The sequence below is a fragment of the Thalassophryne amazonica genome, chromosome 14 (genome assembly GCF_902500255.1).
Source record: "Thalassophryne amazonica chromosome 14, fThaAma1.1, whole genome shotgun sequence".
Taxonomy (NCBI): Eukaryota; Metazoa; Chordata; class Actinopteri; order Batrachoidiformes; family Batrachoididae; genus Thalassophryne; species Thalassophryne amazonica.
This window is the reverse complement of record NC_047116.1, coordinates 78,433,995-78,457,474: the sequence shown is the minus strand read 5'-3', so window position 1 is coordinate 78,457,474 and position 23,480 is coordinate 78,433,995. Positions and strand designations below refer to the sequence as shown.

General features: G+C 41.6%; 1 protein-coding gene across 1 annotated transcript in view; it reads left to right on the top strand.

Moving 5' to 3' along the window:
• Positions 1–22,253, top strand: part of cenpj (centromere protein J) — a 67,259-nt gene extending 45,006 nt beyond the window's left edge. The window contains exons 11-19 of the mRNA XM_034187040.1: positions 290–421; positions 3,410–3,532; positions 4,993–5,086; positions 8,165–8,325; positions 10,900–10,977; positions 18,411–18,551; positions 20,445–20,529; positions 20,962–21,082; positions 21,815–22,253. Of these exons, the coding sequence (XP_034042931.1) occupies positions 290–421; positions 3,410–3,532; positions 4,993–5,086; positions 8,165–8,325; positions 10,900–10,977; positions 18,411–18,551; positions 20,445–20,529; positions 20,962–21,082; positions 21,815–22,010 (1,131 nt within the window). The 3' untranslated portion in view covers positions 22,011–22,253. The remainder of the gene's footprint in view (positions 1–289; positions 422–3,409; positions 3,533–4,992; positions 5,087–8,164; positions 8,326–10,899; positions 10,978–18,410; positions 18,552–20,444; positions 20,530–20,961; positions 21,083–21,814) is intronic.
• The last annotated feature ends 1,227 nt before the right edge of the window (positions 22,254–23,480 follow it).

Below are 23,480 nucleotides of genomic sequence, written 5' to 3'. Positions count from 1 at the left end.
TATTATATATTTGAGTTATATTTAACTGGTTCAGTTATGTTTGTGTGTGTTTTATATATATGTGTGTGTGTGTTACACATTCCCTTCTTAAAGTACAGGTGTGGTATAGATTTTGACCAAGACTATGTAATTACATGGTAGTTATAAATAAGTTATGTGGGGGGAATAGATAAAACAAACAAATAACGGAACTATAGAGAACAACATCAAGAAATAAAACCTGTCTGTGAAATTTCCAGATGGCTGGAACTCTCCTTTACTTGACCTTTTCATCCTCCTTCTTTACCAGACTTTGAAGCAAGAGCTGAGTTCTCTGCAGGAGGAGCTGAGGAGGAAGGAGAGCCGCTGGACCTCCACACACACTCGTCTGCGGCAACAGATTGACTCACTCAGTCAAGAGAACAGCAGTCTGCGGGATGAGGTACACAGCACCTGGACTCTGGCCCTGTGTGCATCATCTACAAGGATTCCCTCAGTCTGTTTTTTTTTAATAATCCATTTTCAATGGTAATGGCTAAATGTAGTTCACTTAAATATCTTTAATTTAGTAAATGTCAAGAAAGCACACAATTTTCAATGTGGTGGGTGTGTGGGGGGAGGGGTGCAGGGGCACGTTATGTGTTGGACATGATGCAGACACTTGATAACCAATGAGGAGATGAGAATTCTGTGTACGAGGTCTGTTAGAAAAGTATCAGACCTTTTAATTTTTTTCAAAAACCTTATGGATTTGAATCATGTGTGATTGCATCAGCCAAACTTGAACCTTTGTGCGCAAGAGTGAGTTTTTTCACGCCTGTCGGTTGCGTCATTCGCCTGTGAACAGGCTTTGTGTGAGCACTGGTCCACCCCTCTTGTCGTTTTTTTATTGCGAATAAATGTCTGAACGATTTGGAGCTTTGCTGCACCAACGTTTTTCCAGAAACTGTGAGAGACCTCCAGGTGGACACCGTTCGGAAAATTAATATGGCTTTCAGGGACGATTTTATGGGAATTACACAGATTAAGGAGTGATCCAGACGGTTTAAAGACCGCCCACAACTGCTGAGAGCGCACCGCGCTCCGAGCGCCGATCGACAAGCTCAAACCCCGCTGAAACAACCAGATCATTTCCAATGTGAAGGCTTTGTTGATCCGGGACGTCGTCTGACTTTCACAAAAAGGCAGAAGGCGTGGGCATCAGCACTTTTTCGGCACATTCCACTGTTAGTTTTTTTCATGGAAAGAAAAGCGGAGGGACGTGCCACGGAGCTGTTCATTATGCGGCACAAAACCACCTCCGTGTTGGTCTCACAGGACGGCTTTCAGGTGGATTTCAGACGGCTGTCGGTTGCTTTTCAGTCGTGTGATTATCCGAGAAATTGAGCATGAGCTGGACATGCCCCAACATGTCCTGTGAGGCTTCATCACGGCGTTGCTTTGCGCCATGCGGCTGCACCGCGACGCACGGAACTCCGCTCCTCTTTCCATGACAAAAACTGTAACAGTGGAATGTGCCGTTCATTTCTAAACTGGACGCTGTGTTTTATCCGGGACGTCCTCTGACTAGCACAGGAATTGCGGAAGACGTGGACATCAGCACTTTTTTGGCACATTGAGACAGACGTGCGAAGGAATTCCGCACGTCACGGTGGAGCTGCATGGCGCAAAGCAACGCCGTGATGAAGCCTCACAGGACATGTTCTGGCATGTCCAGGCTCATCCACAATTTCTCGGTTAGTCACACGACTGAAAACCCACCGACAGCCGTCTGAAAGCCATCTCAAAGCCGTCCTGTGAGACCAACACGGAGGTGGTTTTGTGCCGCGTAATGAACGGCTCCATGGCGCATCCCTCCGCTTTTCTTTCCATGAAAAAACTCCTGTAACAGTGGAATGTGCCAAAAAAGTGCTGATGTCCATGCCTTCTGCCTTTTTGTGAAAGTCAGACGACGTCCCGGATCAACAGAGCCTTCACGTTGGAAATGATCTGGTTGTTTCAGCAGGGTGTGAGCCTGTCGATCGGCGCTGGGAGCGCGGCGCACTCTCAGCAGTTGTGGGCCGTCCTTAAAGCGGCAGTAACACTCCTTAATCTGTGTAATCCCCACAAAATCGTCCCTGAAAGCCATATTAATTTTCCGAACGGTGTCCACCTGGAGGTCTCTCACAGTTTCTGGAAAAAAATTGATGCAGCAAAGCTCCAAATCGTTCAGACATTTATTCACAATAAAAAAACGACGAGAGGGGTGGACCAGTGCTCACACAAAGCCTGCTCACAGGCGAATGACGCAACCGACAGGCGTGAAAAAACTCACGCATGTGCACAAAGGTTCAAGCTTGGCTGATGCAATCACACGTGATTCAAATCCATATGGTTTTTGAAAAAAATAAAAAGGTCGGATACTTTTCTAACAGACCTCGTACAGCTGTCAGCATGGGTGTTGCTGTGATATTAGCATACTAATGAGGGGACACTTGACACTAATCTCATTTTCTTTCAAGTCAGTTGTTGCCACAGCTACCTTTTTTTTTTTTTTTTTTTGCTTCAAAGTTTTATGGTGTCCTTTTCTGATGTTCTCCTCAAGTATTGCTAGCCATCCAACCTGTGTTGGGCTGTAATGTGTTGTGCTGTTGTTCTGTTGGTGCTCGGTTCATACCTCCTCTGGAGCATTTCTGGTGAAACTGTGTCGGATTTGAATGGAATATTTCACAGTTTGCTACTCAGTAGGTTAAGGTCTTTTCACACCGAGCCAACATAGAGTTGTGTAATGTGGTGTGTACTGACTACGCCGAGCTTCTGCAGCCCTATGTGGCAATACACTGAGGGATGCAGAGGGGTCCGTGAAATTTACTTTTTAATATTTAATTCCTGTTAAATATGTTTGTTTTTTACAGACTTTCGGCGCAGAACACTGGACGCAGTCTGTGCAACACTCCGCTACTGTACACCAAGCCTCCACAATTGTGCGCTAACCTACGCCAGTCCGGCGAAAAATCCTTTTAGGATTTTTATCAGTACATACCTGCATTCCTAGATTTTATTCGTCCCGTTGGACTCTGCTGAACTTTGCTGGCAGTGAAGCTTCAAAACCACAAAAAAAGAGGGGGCGGGCCAAGCTTCCCCTGCACGCAACATACACCGCCATTCTTGCATACTAGATACGCAGCACAGTGCAACAATGAAAGGGGCTTGAGTGCACCTGCCATTATTGTGACCTTCCCCTACTTTTCAAGGTCATTTTTTTCCTTTCCCTTTAGAATGCAGCAACACAAGTGTGTATTCCTCAGTCTGATCTCGAGAATGAAGCCACAATTTAACAAAACAAAGAAAGTGCTACAAGTTAACTTTTTCCTGTTTCTTTTCTGTGTTGTTTTCTTTTAATAGCAATGTTGTGCTTCTGTTCTAGTTTTTTCTTTTTTTTTAATTGTAGGTGCATATGATGGAAAAACTCCGCCTCAGTTCTTGGAAGAAAACCCCTGGAATCACAGAGAAAGACAAACTTAAAATACTGGACAACACTCAGTCATCTGCAACCAAAGGAGTTAAATTTGCTGTAAGCACATATAAGTTGTATAATTTCTTTTTTCTTTATGTTTGGATTATTGCCCTAACATGTCTAACTTTGTGTTCCTGCCAAACTTCAGATGGACAATTTGGTTTAGTATTTTTATGTTGTAAGTAACAGCTTGTGGATTCTCAGCAGTTATCTGAATCAAGACTTGCACTGTTTTCTTAGTTTTATACTCAAACTCTAAAAAAAATTTGGCATACTCTCATCTCTCTGCATTAACTCTGAAGTAGTGAGTGCAGCGACAACTGTGCCAATGGTCTTTAGGCACTGGAAGAACAATGTTGCGTTCACTTATTGACAGTAGAAAAACCATCATTCTGGTCATTATAGCAGAATTGCTGTTGTATGCAGTGGCAGACAATACAAAATGACACGAAACGCATCATTTTGCAGTGTTAATGGACAGTAAGTTACTTAACTGAAAGATACTACAGGTTCATTAAAATGGGAAGCTCTGGCTGTGACTGCTGTTTCAAAAGTCATGTTCCAGCTCAATTTCACTTTGTAATAAGTTACAGTGTTTATCTGATAGAATACTGAATGCACTAAAGTGAACTTACACAATCTTTCACCATGTTTAATGTTAAATCAACATCTGGTTTGTCCCTGTGGATGAGGAACGTTTTTTTTTAACCCCTTAACTGCCACTCTAACAGCGAGCACCCATAGACTGTTCTGGCATCAAAAACATGGAACATCTGGTTTAATATCAAACGTACACGACCAACATGAGAATACAGCACGTTTCACAGTGCTCTGCATCAGATCTGTGTTAGGTGGATGTTTTTAGATTTTATCTGTGTGTCAGTATTGTGTCCAACTGCAGCTATTTTTTTTTTATCAGACTTGAGTAAAAAATTTAGGTTTTTTTTTGGGGGGGGGGGGGGGGGGGGGGTCGCACTAAAGAATCATTTGATGAAGTACATAAAATGTTTTAATCTTGGTGTGATGTGCTGATTCAGCGTGTACTCGTACATGATGCTTCATTTTAAAGACTGGTTTTGAGGGTTTCTGTCGTTTGCAAGTTAAAATGTTCAGTGTTTCAGACTGTCTCAGAAACATAACAGGATTTCAAATGAAGGTGTCAGGTATGAGGAGGTTGAATGACAGTAAATTGTGGTCAGCTGGGTTTTTGTGGGCAGTTAAGTACTTACCAGTGTAATTGGAAGCTACTTCACAGATTAATTCAGAGCATGACAAGTGTTTTTTTTTTTTTTTTAAGAACAAAAATGTTCTTCAGTTTTAAATGTGCAGAATGTGGAGGAGATGATTATCATTTTATATTCTTTGTTTGTAACTTTTATATTGTGCTTTAAATTGATAGATTTATTTATTTTTGCAGTTGGTTAAGATGTCTAAAGTAATTTTGAGGCTGTTCCAGTTATTTCTGCAGATCTTTGTCATCTTCACACTGATCCTGATAATTTCCTTTCTGTCACTAGAATCCACTTGAATCCAGAATTAACAGTCCTCCACAGAGCAACTCTGCTGCAGCCACTAGAGGTCGCTGTGGGCAAAACAGAGGCTGTCCTGCAGGTAGGTGACCCAATGAAAAATACTGGACTCATTGGTGTGTGTGTGTGTGTGTGTGTGTGTGTGTGTGTGTGTGTGTGTGTGTGTGTGTGTGTGTGTGTGTGTGTGTGTGTGTGTGTGTGTGTGTGTGTGTGTGTGTGTGTGCGAGCCTGCCCGCCCACTGGAAAAATAAAGCGGTTCTTTATGTTGTACTGTCTGGTCAGGAGACAGGCACAAATACAAATCATCAATCAAAGATACTTTAATATGTTTCTTTTTGCTGCCATGCTTTGAGAATTCTGTTTAGGGATTTTTTTTTAAAGTTCATCTATTTACAACCCCAATTACAATGAAGTTGGGACGTTGTGTAAAATGTAAATAAAACAGAATTCAATGCTTTGCAAATCCTCTTCAACCTATATTCAATTGAATAAACCACAAAGACAAGCTATTTAATGTTCAGACTGATAAACTTTGTTTTTGTGCAAATATTTGCTCATTTTGAAATGGATGCCTGCAACATGTTTCAAAAAAGTTGGGACAGTGGTATGTTTACCACTGTGTTACATCACCTTTCCTTCTAACAACACTCAGTAAGCGTTGGGGAACTGAGGACACTAATTGTTGAAGCTTTGTAGGTGGAATTCTTTCCCTGTTGTCATATTTTGCACTTCATAATGCCCCACACATTTTCAATGGGCGACAGGTCTGGACTGCAGGCAGGCCAGTCTAGTACCCGCACTCTTTTACTACGAAGCCATGCTGTTGTAACACGTGCAGAATGTGGCTTGGCATTGTCTTGCTGAAATAAGCAGGGACATCCCTGAAAAAGACATTGCTTGGATGGCAGCAAGTGTTGCTCCAAAACCTGGATGTACCTTTCAGCATTGATGGTGCCATCACAGATGTGTAAGTTGCCCATGTAAGTTGCCCAGGCAGATCTCGAGGACCGAACTTGGGCACACCTGATTTATGGCTATTTTTTTCTCTTTTCTGCAGATATATGTACTTATGTCTCCATATACATTTCTACACGTTTACTTTTTCTTGTTTCCCCCCTTTTTAATATTATTATAGTTAAGTAAATATTGGAGGAGTGGGGTACAATTAGTTACACCTAACAGCTAATGTTAGCTCCAAATTAGAAAAAGTTGGGACAGTATGGAAGATCAAAGTAAAATGAGTTTTGGACCACAGGTAGATGACATCAGGATCGGATCAAATTTTCGTCCAAATAGAGGCTGTCCATGTTCCGTGTAGTTCCAGCTTGCTCATAAATATATGCATCTCTTCCGGGCAACTAGTCGACACATGGGCGGCTCCCCGCCGCCACCACCTCTGCCGCTAGTGCTGAGTCATGGCCAGTGAATAAGCTTTATGTATAACGTACTGTGCACACGTAACACTGGTTAGCATGTATACAGGACAGCTCACAAGTCTGCTTATGATCCTGGTTGGGGCATCTTAAGCTTGCATTGACTCTGCCTTGAAGTACTTACTTAGAAATGATTTCATATTCATGAACATTTCTGTAGTCATGGCAATGGAGATGAACATGTTTGTAGAATATTTGCATATACCTACAATATTCACAGCGAAGTACCTAACTTGGTTTCATACATAGCAACCATATTTTCAGCAGGGCAGATGCAAAATGGATATATGTTAATTAAGGACTTTAAATACCCGTTAGGTGCTTATCATTGAGCACACATGAAATAAAACATAAATGAGTAGCGATTGTAGACAGCCATTTTGTAAAATGGCTGCCATGGTCACCAAAGGGACAAGCTGCAATGGCTCCCCACTATAATAAACCTTCCTGACCATGAAGGGCCCTGAAACAGGGCATTTTGAGGGTTTGACTCACTTGGAGCTAAATTTTTTCTGTATTATAAATCATTCAGAATACTTATTTTTCATCAAAGTTAATGTATGCCATCACGGGTGCTTTCAAAACCACATTTCTTTTATTTTAGCAGAGGCTAGGTATGTCAGGCAGCAGACTAGCAAAATGTATTTTTGTTAAAAAAAAGTTTTTAAATATTGATAAATTGAAAACTATAATCAAAGTGGACAACAGTTAAAGGCAAGAAATGATTAAAGAATTATCTGTTATACTTGTAGAGATCTGGCCCGTCAAAGTTGGCAAGAAAATAGGCATCTGCAACAAAAAAGTGCCATGCTCCTTTATTGGATAATTCTGGAAGAAAACCTTATCTGGAGTTGTTGTTGTTTGTTGCCTTTGTCATCCTTTCGGCTGCTCCTGTTTGTTCGGGGTCCACACAGCGGATACAGCCAGATCCGCATTGGTATTTGGCACGTTTTATGCCGGATGCCCTTCCTGACGCAACTCCCGTGTTACCCAGAGAAACCTAATGTATTTTTTTCTCATTTTGGCTCCATAATCAACAAAATGTATGAAAATAAGCAAATCTGAAACCATGACCTGGGGAGATTTTTTTTTTTTTTAAATGATTTCATATGGTTTGACCTTTCAGCTATTCTGCCTTGAGTGAGATATAAAATTCTCCTGTTGGAGAATGTTATTTTTAAGACACCGTTACAACCAATTTGACTTTAAGCACAGTGATCCCAACATAAGAAACTGTTTTTAATTAGTAATAAATTAATTGAGTCCCTACAGTCCACATTTATCTATATCCACTTATTCTGTCCAATCTAGTTTGTAAAGACTTCCTAGGCCCTTCTTAAAAAAAAAAAAGACGGTGGTGTGATAGATGAGTGGTTCACACTCTTGCCTCACAAGAAGAAGGTGCCCAGTTCCTTCCTGTGTAGAGTTTGCATGTTTGCGTCGTTTTCCTCTGAGCACTCTAGTTTCCTCGCACCATCAAAACATACACACGAGGGGTCGACTCCTTTCTGCCCCTGACCAAGTGCATCTGGAGTTGGTCGCCAGATGCCCAACTGTAGCTCCTAGTGGGTGAATTGTGTCTAACTGTAATTCTTCTAAAGGTTTTCAATGGATGAAAACATTTGAAATGGTTTAATCCAGTAAAATTTCAGATGAGGTAAAATTTCTCTGAATTTGAAGTGTGTAAAATGTTGACAAATTGATTTGACAATATTCATAATCAACAGGGATGAAGACCAACTTAAGGAAGCCGGCAGGGCTGGCGCCTTCCACCTCCACCACGTCTTCCTCATCAGCGGTGGGGAGGGGATCAGCAGTCGGAGCTGCATCTGTTAGGGGGATCCAGAGCAAACGGCAGAACACCGAAATTGTCCAGAAGTCATCTCTGGTGAGCAGTGAAATCACTGATCTTTTTCCTCTGATTAAAAACTAAACACCCACACGACTGCAGTAGAGCTACAATAAACACCACAAGCCCTATTGTACACTGTGTAAAGTACTGCACAGACGAGTGCACGTGTCTTTACAAGTTGCCATTTGACACAGCCCGTGTCTGCATCCTCTAAATCACAACACCACTTGGGCTGATGTGGGTGTGTTGGTCTGAAAATGAGGTGTGGTCTTGCGCAGAAGTAATGCGTTGATATTGTCTGTCACCAGACAGCGTTTTTATCTCAGACCAGCCAGACTCTCGTCTAACAGTGCAACACTCACTGCACCTTATGGCCCAGTCACACGGCACACGATGATTCCTGAACGAAGGGAAAAAGTAAAAAAACGTCACAATTCGTTGAGAAAAGGTGGACGAAAGAGCTTTTATCACCAAACAGGCTGCGAAGCAAGAGCGCAAAAGGGACAAAAGAGGAACTTAACAAAACCGAAGCTCACGATCTCGACGCTTTAACGAAACACACCTGGAGCCACAGCTGGAGCGTGTGTCTGCATCTCTGAGTTCCAGGACTCGGCGCTGGGTCCTGGAGAAACTGCAACCTGAATCTATGGCGATCTGTGCGCAAGTTGGTGGACCACCTGCTCCTCGTCCAGAACAAAAGAGGGATCATCTCCATCATTATCAGAACCCACACTGTCTGTCGACACGCTGCGCGCTCCGTCTTCCTCCAAAAAAAAAAAATAAAAAAAAAAGTGTGCCGTGGTCATTGCTGTATTACTGTATTATGTTCTAAGCCATATATATTGATTTATAACAGAAAACTGTCAAAAGGGAGAATAAATATAAGTGTAAAGATGATTGAATATATCAGCAGTAAATTAATCAGTGCGTGTGAACGCGCGGTTGACTCGTGCGGTTATTCCACCAGCTGATCACTGATCCACAACATCAATTCTGCCTTCAGAACAGCTCTTTATATAATCATTTTGATTCATCTACCCGTTACCACATGTACAGGACTGGATTGTCATTCCTACACTCATATTGTTATATTTAATACAAAATAATAAGCACACGCAGCAGCTGCTGCTGCCGCTGATGCTGCATTCAAGTACCGTTGGAAATTACACTTTTTCGTTGTTTCAAATTCAGCAGTTGCTTGTGGCAAAATAATTACTTATATCCACACAAAAGATTAATTCTGGCCTATGTAAGGTGCCTGAGCCCATTGAAGCTGCCCCCCCCACACACACACAGATAAAAAAAAATCCAAGCAAGCAGGCTGAGTTTGTCCTGTAATTTCCAACGGTACATGAAGCAGCAGCAGCCTCAGCGCTCACAAACTGGCTTCTGCACTGTGTGAAAACATTCAGCTGCTCCAACGAAGTCAAATTAAACAATAACGTTATAAAAACTACACCAATGATTAAAAAACGTCAAGAACGACAGCAAAACGAAACACAGACAAATTGAGGTTTTCGTTGCCCTTTGTTCAAATTTTTCAACAGTTTAAAAATCCTGACGAAGCTGCGCGACGGTTAAACAATGCCAACGACAGTCAACGAAAGTCCAGATTTCTTGTTTCGTCAGGGCTTCGTCACCCTTCGTTAAGTGCCGTGTGACTGGGCCATTACACTCTGTTTCCCTGCACGTATTGTCACCAGCCTATCGTGACGGTGTAATATGACTGGTCCAGGAGTAGGCACTGGTGTTGATTGTCAGAGCGTCTACCACACTACAGAACCACTTTGGGTCCTGGTTGGCAAACATCCAGGCAGACAACTCACGAAACTGCAATTTGTAAAGTAACCATCTATCAGCCAAGTGAAGTGTCGACGTGCCATCGGCCTTCAAATCACAGTGTAAGTCATTTCAAGGCTGCACATAAGATGAAACAAATAAGAAAACATGAACCAATATCCACAGTCCCTTTTGGCATGAAATATACAGTTGTGCTCAAATGTTTACATACCCTGGCAGAATATTTGATTTTTTTGGCCATTTTTCAGGGAATATGAAGAAAGAAACTTTTTTTTTTCCACTTATGGTTAGTGGTTGGGTGAAGCCATTTTTTGTCAAACAACTGCGTTTACTCTTTTTAAATCATAATGACAACAGAAGCTACCCAAATGATCCTGATCAAAACTTTACAACCTCCATTCTTAGTACCGTGTGTTGGTCCCTTTAACATCAATGACAGCTTGGAGTCTTTTGTGGTCGTTGTGGACGAGGCTCTCTGATGGTAAAGCTGTCACTGAATATGTCTTGGACTTTGTCTACATCAATTATGAAGAAATACGGTACGGGACTCTTAGATTCTGTCTCTCACAGCTGAAGTGTACCTACGATAAAAATTACAGACCTCTTCATTCTTTGTAGGTGGGAAAACTAGCAAAATCAACAGTGGATCAAATACTTAGCTGACACATTCACTGTATGTGAATGTGTCAGCTTCTTTCAAGAAGTAACATATCGATGTGACTTTTTTTGTTGTTTTTTTTTTCTTGCCCATCCGTATGACTGTGCTGATTGATTTTGTTGTTTTAACTATTAGTTTGATGTCTGTTACAGAAGGGAGATGAGCCGGAATGCAGTGAGGCCACAGATCCAGAATCTGCTCTGGATGTCATCACACACCCTGATGGGAAGGTGAGAAACTACAAAAATTTGCTGTTTGGTGGTTGTTGTTCTATGTTGGAGCTTATGTGTGTGATTAGTCTTGTTTTTAGGGATGTCCTGATATATGAAAATCTCCCTCTCAGTCCCCCCCATGAAGGTGATCAGTGCACCATTAGCATTGTTTAGGGCCAAGCATTCCAGTATCCATGTGAGGCATCGAGTCATAGGGCTTCCTGTAGTCATTCCAGGCTCTGCTCAGGTTGGTCTGCCTGGTCTTGGTGGTCCTGATGTACTGTTTGGTCAACCAGTAGCTGGTGCTTTGTCCCTCTGGTATTGTTTCCGGGGCCTTTTGAGCTGTGGTCATGTGTTGACTCAGGTTCCTACTGAACTTGGTTGCTGTGATGTCTGATAGGAGTAATTGGTTAGTAGTTTGAGGGTGTCATACTCTTGTGGGGACCAGTTGTGGTGTCGAGGATATTCTCGAGAAGTTGGCCGACCAGGGTGTTATTGATGTCTATCGCGTCACAATCAACAGGATGGTGTTGAAAAACCGACAAATACCTTGTTTTTAACGTTTCACAGATCTAATCTCCTACAATTTATTGATGTTGGATACTTGGGTGTCAGGGTTAGCCCATATATCCCTAACCCCGTTCGTTGTTTTAAATGTCAGAAGTTTGGCCATTTCAGATCTTCTTGTCGAAGTGCTGAGTGTTGCGACGCCTGTGGCAAGTGTGACCATAATTCTGCCAACTGTCAGGGTCCTGTGTAATGTGTAAATTGCTCTGGCGATCACGCTGCCAATTCCCGTACGTGCCCGAAATGGATCGAGGAAAAACAAATCCAAGAACTCAAAGTTCTTGGTAACTTGTCTTACCCTGACACACGTAAAGTGTATGATGCCCAACATGTACAAAATACTTTGTATGCAACTAAGGCGACTGACGTAACTAAACCAAACGTGGCTAGCCAACAGTCTACTTTGACACAGCCGAAGAAGACAGTGAGTATCCAAACGGATTTAACTTGGGTAAAAGGCGGTGGTCCTGCATTGCATAAAACTATTAAATCGACTACTACTGATGGAACGAAACTTCTGCCTAAGAAACAGGCCCACCAGAAAACTACGACTAAGGATGGTGGCCGCAGTCGAAGTTTAACACGGGAACCTGTACAATATTCTTCTGGGGTAGTCACCCAACCAAAAAGTTGGTTACGGGTAAAAGCAAAGCTCAACCCCATGCATCAAAATTTACATCTTCAGAATCACTGTTGCCCAAGAATAAATTTGATGTTTTACAAGTTGAGGGAGGTGTAGACATGGATATTTCCCCTGTTCCTCGTCCTCCCTCGAAAATTCTGGTTGTCCCAAGATCAAGTGGTACCTAACTGTATCCGGGTAAAGAAAAGCCATTGTACAAGGGAACTGTCGAGGGCTTAAGCCTAATTTTGAAGGACTTAAGTGTCTTTTCATTGATCATAATCCATATGCCGTTTGTTTACATGACACCTTTTTTACAGCACTCTGATAATGTTTAGTTTGGTGGTTATGTTATGTTTACTAAAACAAGTGCTTCTTTGGCAGACGGCAGACCTGTTGGGGGTTCCTCTATGTTGCTTAGGAACGGTATTTTGCATATAGCTGGTGAATGTTAAGAAACTGTTTGACACTTAAATGACACTTATGTGTTGGTAGTGTCGTTAATTTCTAATCAATCAATCAATCTTGGGTGAAGCGGCCTGTTACTGAAGGAGCTTGTCACTTATGTGAGAGTGTCCTGCATGGGATGAGATTTGTACAACCCCAATTCCAATGAAGTTGGGTCATTGTGTGAAATGTAAATAAAAACAGAATTCAATAATTTGAAAATCCTCTTCAACCTGTATTCAATTGAATACACCATAAAGACAAGATATTTAATGTTCAAGCTGATAGTCTTTTTGTTTTTGTGCAAATGTTTCCTTATTTTGAAATGGATGCCTGCAACACATTTCAAAAAAGCTGGGACAGGGGCAACAAAAAACTGGGAAAGTTGATGAATGCTCAAAGAACACCTGTTTGGAACATTCCACAGGTGAACAGGTTAATTGGAAACAGGTGAGTGTCATGATTGGGTATAAAAGGAGCATCCCCAAAAGGCTCAGCCTTTCACAAGCAATGATGGGGGAGGATCACCACTTTATGAACAACTGCGTGAAAAAATAGACCAACAGTTTAAGAACAATGTTTCTCAACGTTCAATTGCAAGGAATTTAGGGATTCCATCATCTACAGTCCATAATATAATCAGAAGATTCAGAGAATCTGGAGAATTTTCTACAGGTAAGCGGCAAGGCCGAAAACCAGCATTGAATGCCCGTGACCTTCGATCCCTCAGGCGGCACTGCATTAAAAAGCAACATCATTGTGTAAAGGATCTTAATGCATGAGCTCAGGAACACTTCAGAAAACCACTGTCAGTTAACACAGTTCGTTGCTAAATCTACAAGTGCAAGTTAAAACTCTACCATGCAATCGAAAGCCAAACATCAACAACATCCAGAAACGCCGCCGCCTTCTCTGGGCCCAAGCTCATTTGAAAAGGACAGACGCAAAGTGGAAAAGTGTGCCGTGGTCTGATGAGTCCACATTTCAAATTGTTTTTGGATATCATGAACGTCGTGTCCTCCAGACAAAAGAAGAAAAAGACCATCGAAATTGTTACCAGTGCAAAGTTCAAAAGCCAGCATCTGTGATGGTATGGGGTGTGTTAGTGCCCATGGCATGGGCAACTTACACATCTGTGATGGCATCAATGCTGAAAGGTACAGCCAGGTTTTGGAGCAATACATGCTGCGATCCAAGCAACGTCTTTTTCAGGGACGTCCCTGCGTATTTCAGCAGGCTATTGCCAAGTCACATTCTGCACGTTACAACGCGTGGCTCTGTAGTAAAAGAGTGCGGGTACAAGACTGGCCCGCCTGCAGTCCAGATCTGTCACCCATTGAAAATGTGTAGGGCATTATGAAGCGCAAAATATGACAACAGAGACCCCGGACTGTTGAACAACTGAAGCCGTACATCAAGCAAGAATGGGAAAGAATTCCACCTGCAAAGCTTCAACAACTAGTGTCCTCAGTTCCCAAAAGCTTATTGAGTGTTGTTAGAAGGAAAGGTGATGTAACACAGTGGTAAACATTACCACTGTCCTAGCTTTTTTGAAATGTGTTGCAGGCATCCATTTCAAAATGAGCAAATATTTGCACAAAAACAATAAAGTCTATCAGTTTTAACATTTGCAAATCATTGTATTCTGTTTATATTTACATTTTACACAACATCCCAACTTCATTGGAATTGGGGTTGTATCATCATCGTAAAACACTGCTCTCCAACAGCCTCGTGATTCCATAAGCATTTTCCAGGCATCTCTCAATCTCAAAAGCAAAATTTCCAAAAATATAAATGTCACTGCCCAGGTTAATGAATCTTTCAACAACGCTGACCCTTTCACATTAAGGGATAAACATCTGATGGCTGAGCTCAGGAAGTCATTGAAAGCTTTGATCTTAGTTGTGAACTAGGTGCTACAATCAGTGCATCTATTGGTTCTACAAAGGTCCCAGCATTGTCTGCAAAGTGGAGGTCAGTGAATCTTTCCTCTCCTACCAATGCGTCAGAACAACCTGATGAACTAAATCTACTTTGGCTGCAAAGATGCACTGCCAGTTTTCGTGGTTCGGTTCAGTGAGTACTTGTTGACCTGGGATGGAGTCAATAGTTGACTTCTGCTTCAAGCACTGAGCAGAAAGATGCTGGGACTGAATCCTATTAAAAATTCCCCTCTTCTTGCACAACACAGAACAGTGCATTGAAACACGTTAATGAGCCTTTCACACTGAACAAGTCGGAAGCGTCAAATGCATCAAAAATCGGTCTAAAAAGCATTATTTTCAATGAGACGTGTTGCTTTTTAGATGCATCAGAAGCGTCACGTCAAAAGCCAAGCTAAAGCGGCGCTTCTGACGGGAGCGCGCATTGCCGCTTGTCGGCAGGCTGACGCGTTCAAAGTTCAACCCAATCCAACTTTCGATGCTCTGAACTGTGACGTACCTTCACGCTGTCCAATAGGAACGATGTGTCGTGCCAAAACACGGAAGACTAGTGGCAGAAACCACTGAACTGTACAAAACAGATCGGTGCAGAAACCACTGATCTGTACAAAACAGAAACGTGTCACAGGACTACTCATTTATAGAGCAGTTTTCTGAAGAAAAATCCTTGGAAATGTTTTTTTTGTTGTTGTTTGTTACCTCAAAATTTCTGATTACTGTTAAAAAAAGTTTATAACACTTGTAATTAAAATAGCTAAATAAATCAATAAATGGTTCTTTAGAAACCTTTCATCTGTAAATTAAAACCACCTGTTATTTCAGATTAGATAATTTATTGTTTAACATAAGGAACCTTGGACATTTATTTTTAGACAAATAAAATAACATGGAAATTTGTACATTTTTTAAGTCTGGTAGATCATTTATATCTCATTCCAACCTGAAAAACAGACACTAAATAAATACAAATGTTTATTATAAATGCAACAGGAAATAATTTAACAATGACTGCAGTGTGATTGTAAAGTAGGATTTCTGTGACATAAACCTCATGATGAATTTTTTTATATAGTCATTTCAACTTGTAATTTCATCAAAATATGTAATTGCCTTTAATGTTGTTATCAGGACAGAGTCATTTCTAAAATATGAATTTGGGCACAATAAGTGGAGAGCTTCTACCTGTGCAAATGTCTTTTGACTTTGATTTGTGGACATTTTTAATGATCCATTCATTTATTGTTAAAATATAAAATGAAACAGCTTTTTAAAAAATAATAAAATAGTTGCTGTTGAAAGAACCTTTTATTTAGAAGCAGGTGATGTTATGCTGTGTTCTCGGGACAAGATGAAGGTCTCTTCTGCAGCTTTGAACTCTGGTGGTGTTGCTGAAGACACTTTTGTCCTATTTTGAAGAGCAGAGATGTTTTCTTTCAACTGGACTACATGGTGTTCAGCTCATCAATGGAAGTTTGGTTGTCTGCACAGCAAATGTTCCTGATTGGGACAAACAAAAATATTTCTTTAAATATAAAGAAACACTAAACAGTTTATATATTAAAAAAAATAAAAAATAAAAACAATTAAAAAAACGGAAAAGCACGATGGAGAAAAAAAACGCCTGAAAAAAAAAAAGTTATTTAAAGTTGAGCTTTTGTGGTCTCCGAAAAAAGCTGTAGCTTTATTTGGTAAAAATAAAAAAGACTGAGCCATTTACAAATTAAAGCATTCACTCAGATCAACTGTGCTAAAAGGCTAAGCTAACATTAGCTGATCATTAAACCTTCACAGCAGTGCAGTAAACGTCACGTTTTATTTTTATATTATTCTCACCTCGATAAAGCTGCAGAACTAAACTCTGTTGGTCAAACTGGGACTTCGCATATATCCAAAAAGTGGGAGATTTCGGACTGAGTGGGTTTGCTCCATCCCCCCAGCTGCCTGCCTCGGTCTGCCTAGTGATGATGCCTGAAGGCTGGCTTCTCCGTGCGGGTCGGCCCGCTGTTGCAGTTCGATCGATATCCCACCAAGTCGTCAGTCCTCCCTCGGTCGGCGTCACTCCAAAAAGTATCTGAAAAAAAGCTTCTCCCAGCAGGGTGATGGGAGAATCGTTCTACTGCTGTTTTTTAAAGCTTTTTTGTGGTTCAGGCGACACAAATTCAAGATGGCGATGGCTGAACTTTTTTCAGGTTGTTGAAACAGCCAGAGTGTGACGTAGCAATCTCCGCCCCCTTGCCACTTCCGAAGCGAAGCGTCTGACGTCATGACGCATTGGAAAAGCATCCGACGCATTGGAAAGCGTTGACGCATCGGCCTGATGTGTTCAATGTGAAAGGCCCTTAAGTCTTAAAAAACATTCATATTGAAATTTTATAACAAATGAATATTATACAAATATGATTGTTTTGAGAGCAGTTGTAAGAATATTTGCATGAGTTGAGATATAGAACATCTTTTAATGCATGCAAAGATTCTTTCTATTGCATGAATGGAGGGTGGATTAGTGGTTAGCACTGTTGCCTCACAGCAGAGGTGAGACAAAGTCATCATCAAGTCCCAAGTCAAATCATAATGGCCACCAACTGTTTGCAAGCTTACTTGGGACTTGCAGATTGATGACTTGAGAATGACCTGACGGTGACTTCGTCCAACCTCTGCCTCACAGTGAGAAGGTTCCAGGTTTGCTTCTCCCTGGTCTTTTCTGTGTGGAGTTTGATGTTGTCCCCGTGTTTGTGTGGGTTCCCTCCGGGTGCTCCCACTTCCAAAGACATGCATGTTAGGTGGATTGGAAATCTTTAAATTGGATATAGATGTGAGTGAATGAGTTTGTCTGTTTGTATGTGGTGGCCTGTCCAGGGTCTACGCTGCCTCTCGCGTTATGACTGCTGGGAGAGGTTTAATTAAGGTGGGGGGGGGGGGGGGTTAAAGGTACACTGAACCATATAGTTGAGATGAATCTTTAAGCCACAGGAGTCACAACATTAAACTTGTAATTGCTAATGTGGGAACATGCAGCCGTCACCCCAGCAACATCTAACGGGGCAAAAAACTTGAGATTGCCAAACAAAGCAGACTTCCAAGCTCAACCTATTTATTCTTGGGGGGACCAAAAGTGATACACTTGAAATCCACTGCAGCAGTAAACTTTGTGCATCACAGCTACTGACTTAATGCTCTTTGATTTAGACTAAGTATTAATTAAACATGCTTACACCATGGTCAGTGAGAATTCCATGTCTAACTGGCGTACTTTATTTTCATGTATATGCACACGTAGTTTGGCGAGTTAAGTCACTGTTATAATCACTCCGCTCTGGTTGTCACCATAGCAATGCGCAGATCAGCTGTGTTTTGACAGGTGAATGACAGAAACGCGATAAAACATGGATTTCCAAGTTAATTTTAATATTTTTGGCCAAAATAAAATGTTTGAGGAATGGAAGAGGAGGAGAGCAAACAAGAACAGCAGCAAAAGCAACGGCATAAAGATTTGACATCGGACAAACTGGACAAGATTGAAGACAGGAAAGAAGAAGAGAACACGAGGAAAGTTAACTTAAATAAATATTTGTGTGTTAGCTCACTGTGTGGGACCATGGTATAAGCGGATTAAACAGCTCACTGTGTGGGACCATGGTATAAACGGATTAAACAACTTGAAACCGTGCATTATACGGTTTGAATGCGGTTTATACTCCACTTCGCGCCGTGGTGTTTTAGACTCCGCGTTGTGCATTCAAACCGTATAATGCACGGCTTTGAGTTGTTTAATCCTTGGATGTGAAGTTGGTGTTTGATAGACATGATGACTCAGTCGGTCGTTGTTGTGAACTCTGATTTTGAATGAATTCTGCTCCTGGTCACTTCAGATAGAAAAGGTTCTGCCTGGAGGCGAACACCTCACCATCTATCCCAATGGAACCAGGAAGGAGATTTCAGCAGACGGGCTGACGACCAAAGTCACCTTCTTCAACGGTGACACTAAACAGATCATGGCTGACCAGAGAGTGGTGAGATAATTCATAATGACCTGCTTCACTTTCATGTATACTGTCCTGTACCCAGGGCACCACAACCACTGGTACCTGGAGAGGCAAAGCATGATGGTCTTTCTATAGAGTAACCTGCAACAGCTACTAGCAAAAGAGCTCACATGTGAAAACACAAAGCTGTGTTTTGATTAGAATTATTATTATGGTTTTTTATGATGTTCTGCTGTGAAGCGGTTATCACCATTTATGACAGAAGCTGCCTAATAATAATAATAAATACTGTATTCATGTAGCATATTTTAACAGCTATAAAGTGCTTTACAGGGACAGTTAAATTTAAATGAAACCTTTAAATGATTGAAAACATGTAAGTAAAACTGTATATTGAGTTATAAAATTTTAGGATGGCACCCTGTCATAAGCTTTTTCTAAGTCCACAAAAACACAATGTAACTCTTTCTGGCCTTCTCTGTACTTCTCCAACAGTTTTCTCAGATCAAACATTGCATCTGTTGTGCTCTTTCTCAGCATGAAACCATATTGCTGCTCACAGATCTTCACCTGTTTTCTAAGCCTAGCTTCTACTACTCTTTCCCATAACTTCATGCTGTGGCTGATCAACTTTATGCCTCTGTAGTTACTGCAGCTCTGCACGTCACCCTTGTTTTTTAAAATAGGAACCAGCACACTTCGTCTCCACTCCTCAGGCATCCTCTCACACAAGATTTTATTAAACAGTCTGGTTAGAAACTCTACTGCCATCTCTCCTTGGCATTTCCATGCCTCCAATCGGTACAAGTCCTTTTCTCCTTCCTTACTATTCAACTTCTTGTACAGCTAGCAATATGCCTTTTCCTTCGCTTTTGCCACTTCACTTTTCGCCTTACGCTGCATCTCCTTGTACTCCTGTCTACTTTCTTCATCTCTCCGACTATCCCAAAACTTTTTCGCCAACCTCTTTCTCCTTATGCTTTCCTGGACCTCTTCATTCCACCACCAAGTCTCCTTGTCTTCCTTCCACTGTCCAGATGTCATGCCCAGTACTGTCCTAGCTGTCTCCCTCACCACATCTGCAGTACTTTTCCAGTTGTCCAAAATTGCTTCCCCTCCAACCAGTGCTTCTCTCACCTGCTCGCTAAATTTCACACAACACTCTTCCTCCTTCAGCTTCCACCATCTGATCCTTTGTTGAGCTCTCACTCTCTTCTTCTTCTTTACCTCTAAAGTCATCCTACAAACAACCATTCTATGCTGTCTAACGACACTGTCTCCGCCACCACCTTACAGTCTGATTTCTTTTAGCTTGCATCTCCTATAAAGAATGTAGTCCACCTGTATGCACCTTCCTCCACTCTGTTACCCCATGCTCCTCCCTTTTCTTAAAGTAGGTATTCACCACTGCCATTTCCATCCTTTTTGCAAAATCAACTACCATCTGACCTTCCCCATTCCTATCCTTGATACCATATCTACCCATTACTTCCTCATCACCTCTGTTCCCTTCACCAACATGCCCACTGAAGTCCGCTCCTATCACCACTCTTTCATGCTTGGGCACACTCTCCACCACCTCATCTAACACACTCCAGAAATCTTCTTTCTCCTTCATCCCACAACCTACCTGTGGGGCATATGCACTGATGATATTCATCATCAGGAAGGTGCACACAGGTGGACTACATTCTTTATAGGAGATGCAGGTCTTTATAGAAAACCTACGGGTGACATCACCCAGGTTTTGTCCAGTATATATACACAGTCTATGAAAATACCATGATATAACTTTGCGGCTTCATGGCCTACCTTGGATGTGAAATAATCATTTAAATGTTAGACTGCCTGAAGGAAAAAGTCAGTTAAAACGATGTAGCTGAATGCATGTGATCTGACCAACGTGTTTCTTCTGTTCAGATTTATTACTATGCTCACGCACAGACGACACATATCACCTACCCAGATGGCATCGAGATCCTCCACTTTCCTAACAGTCAGACAGGTAACATCACTGCACTCACTTCATACGGATTCAGGTCAATGTCAGCTTGTTGTTGTTTTTGGGTTTTTTTTGTAGTCAATTGCAAACACTCACATTTAATTTCTTCCCAGAGGTTCAGTTTGCCCTCATTTGTAACTTGTTAAATTAGTGCCACTGCAGACAATTTCGGAAAAATTTGTACCTTTCATTGGCCATCCTGAATACTGGACACGCTCAGTGAAGGTGCTACTGTGCTTTGAGTTACGGTGAAAGGTCAAACACAGACACAGCAGATGTGTTTATAAAATCAGTTGTTGAGTGCAACAGAAATGCATCTCTGCCTGCTGGTGCAACGTACTTGATGACCGCACTGGAAATAATAACAGTTAATCACCATCCACAGTGAGGATTTGAAGCTGTATCATTAACTGTTGTGCTCCATTTCTCTTCCAGAAAAAATTTTTCCAGATGGCCACAAAGAAATCACCTTCCCAGACCAGACTGTGAAGAACCTGTTTCCTGATGGCAGGGAGGAGAGCGTGCTAACAGACGGAACCATCGTCCAGGACAACCCGTAAGTCTGAAACATCACAACTGGCACAAAAACAATGCCCTATTGGAGTGCTGACTGAAACCCTTAAAATGCTGATGGCACTCTTGGTGTCGGTGCTGGTAATTGGCAAAAGCCAAATAAAATCATGAGACACAAAATCCTTCAAATACTGAGCTGACTGTCAAAATGTGTCACCGGTGTTTGATGTTTGGAGTGATGTGCCGTCGCCGGTGTTTGATGTTTGGAGTCATGTCCCTAAAACGTGTCCAATGAGTGTGTGGATGGTAATGATGTTACAAAAACTTTGCACTTTTATTCCAGGGACCAAAGCTTGTTTTGTGTATTTTACAGTTTTTGAGAAGGCTTTGTGGAAGCACAGAGAAATTAAAGTTCCCCTAATAATGATTATAATTATGCACTTTTTAATACACCAAATCCATCCATTCATTTTCTATACCTGCTTACTCCAATTAAGGGTCACGGGGGGTGGAGCCTGTCCCAGCAGGCATGGGGCGTGAGGCGGGGTACACCCTGGACAGGACGCCAGACTGTCGCAGACACCAAATCTAAACTTAAAATTTAATTTAAACTGAATTGAACACATGCTGAGTATTGAGTAAGTGCATTGTACACTGTAGGTTTTTGGCGCATGTTCATGTTGAAGTTTGTGTTTCATTCTGAACAGATTAAATTTTTTTTTAATGTGATCATCATTTTTAATGTGAACATCGGTTATACTTTGGGTGCGTTCAGGGACGGCAGCAAAGAGATCCACTTCTGTACAGGCCAGAAGGAGATCCACACGGCTGACTATAAGAGGAGGGAGTACCCAGACGGCACTGTGAAGACCGTCTACAACGATGGCAGACAGGAAACTCATTACCCCACCGGACGGATCAGGATCAAAGACAAAGATGGCAACATTATCAAGGACAGCGGGGCTTGGTGACTGTGCCTCAAATCTACAGTGTTCAAACATGAGGGTTTTGGGGTTTTTTGTCATTGCCCAATGCCTTCATGCTGATGAGTCTTTATTACCAGATTTGAATTGTGATGTGTAGATTTTTGTGTTGTGATCTGAGCAGCTCGCTACGTTCAACTGCTAGAAGCAGTGTCTGGACGTCGTCTTTTAAAGTCAACAGCATCAGCAACATTTTAAGTTTGTCCTGAACTGATGCGTTTTGTTTAAAACTCTCTCCCTGAAATCTGTCAGCCTTCCTCTGCCAAGTTGATGCTCAGATATTCAAGTGTGATAATGTCAAAATGTTCAATGTATTTATTTCTTAGCTTATTGTATATGTTGTAAAATAAATTAATCTCTTTTTTATGCCAATGATTTTGATTATTTGTTTGGGTCACTTTGCTTAGCGGGTTGGACTTCAAGGGGGTAATAGTTTAGTTAGTTAGTTATGAGCCTAAAGCCACAACTTTCAGGGTCACAAAATTGTCTCTCTGAACTGGTTAAATCAGACCTGAGAGCGGTTTGGATTATATTCACATGTAGGGGTGTGAAGTAATGTACTTTTTAATTAAAGTGCTTCCAATATTGATTCATCCGGGACAAGGTACGCTCGCTACAGCAGTGCACACTCCTTGGGCCAAAGCAGAACCGGTGTCCTGAACGCCTTTCACACAAACACAGAAGTAACATGACCCCATCGACAAACTTTGTACTGAAGGTGTTACTTCATTTTTTAACCTGCATGCTGGAGTGCCCTCGGTCCGTGTGTCATAAGCACACCAGGTGGTTTAAGATGCACGGTGAGGGAACGCAGAGGTGCAGCGCTGACATAATCATGATCACGTGTTCACATCCAGAAATGTGAATGGATTGATGCAGAAATTCTATGTACTGTATTTTCCGGAGTATAAGTCGCAACTGTCAAAAAAATGCTTCTTGAAGAGGAAAAAAAAAACATATATACATGCAAAAAAGTATTTGATCCACTGCCGATTTTGCAAGTTTTCTCACCCACAAAGAATGGAGAGACCTGTAATTCTTATCATAGGTACACTTCAACTATGAGAGACGGAATCTAAAAAGAAAATTCAGAAGATCACATTGTATGATTTTTAAATAATTTGCACTTTATTGCATGAAATAAGTATTTGATCACCTTCGAACCAGCAAGAATTCTGTCTCTCACAGACCTGTTAGTTTTTCTTTATGAAGCCCTCTTATTCTGCACTCTTTACCTGTATTAATTGCACGTGTTTGAACTCGTTACCTGTATAAAAGACACCTGTCCACACGCACAATCAGTCACACTCCAACCTGTCCACCATGGCCAAGACCAAAGGGCTGTCTAAGGACACCAGGGACAAAATTGCAGACCTGCACAAGGCTGGGATGAACTACAGGACAATAGGCAAGCGGCTTGGTGAGAAGACAACAACTCTTGGCGTAATTATTAGAAAA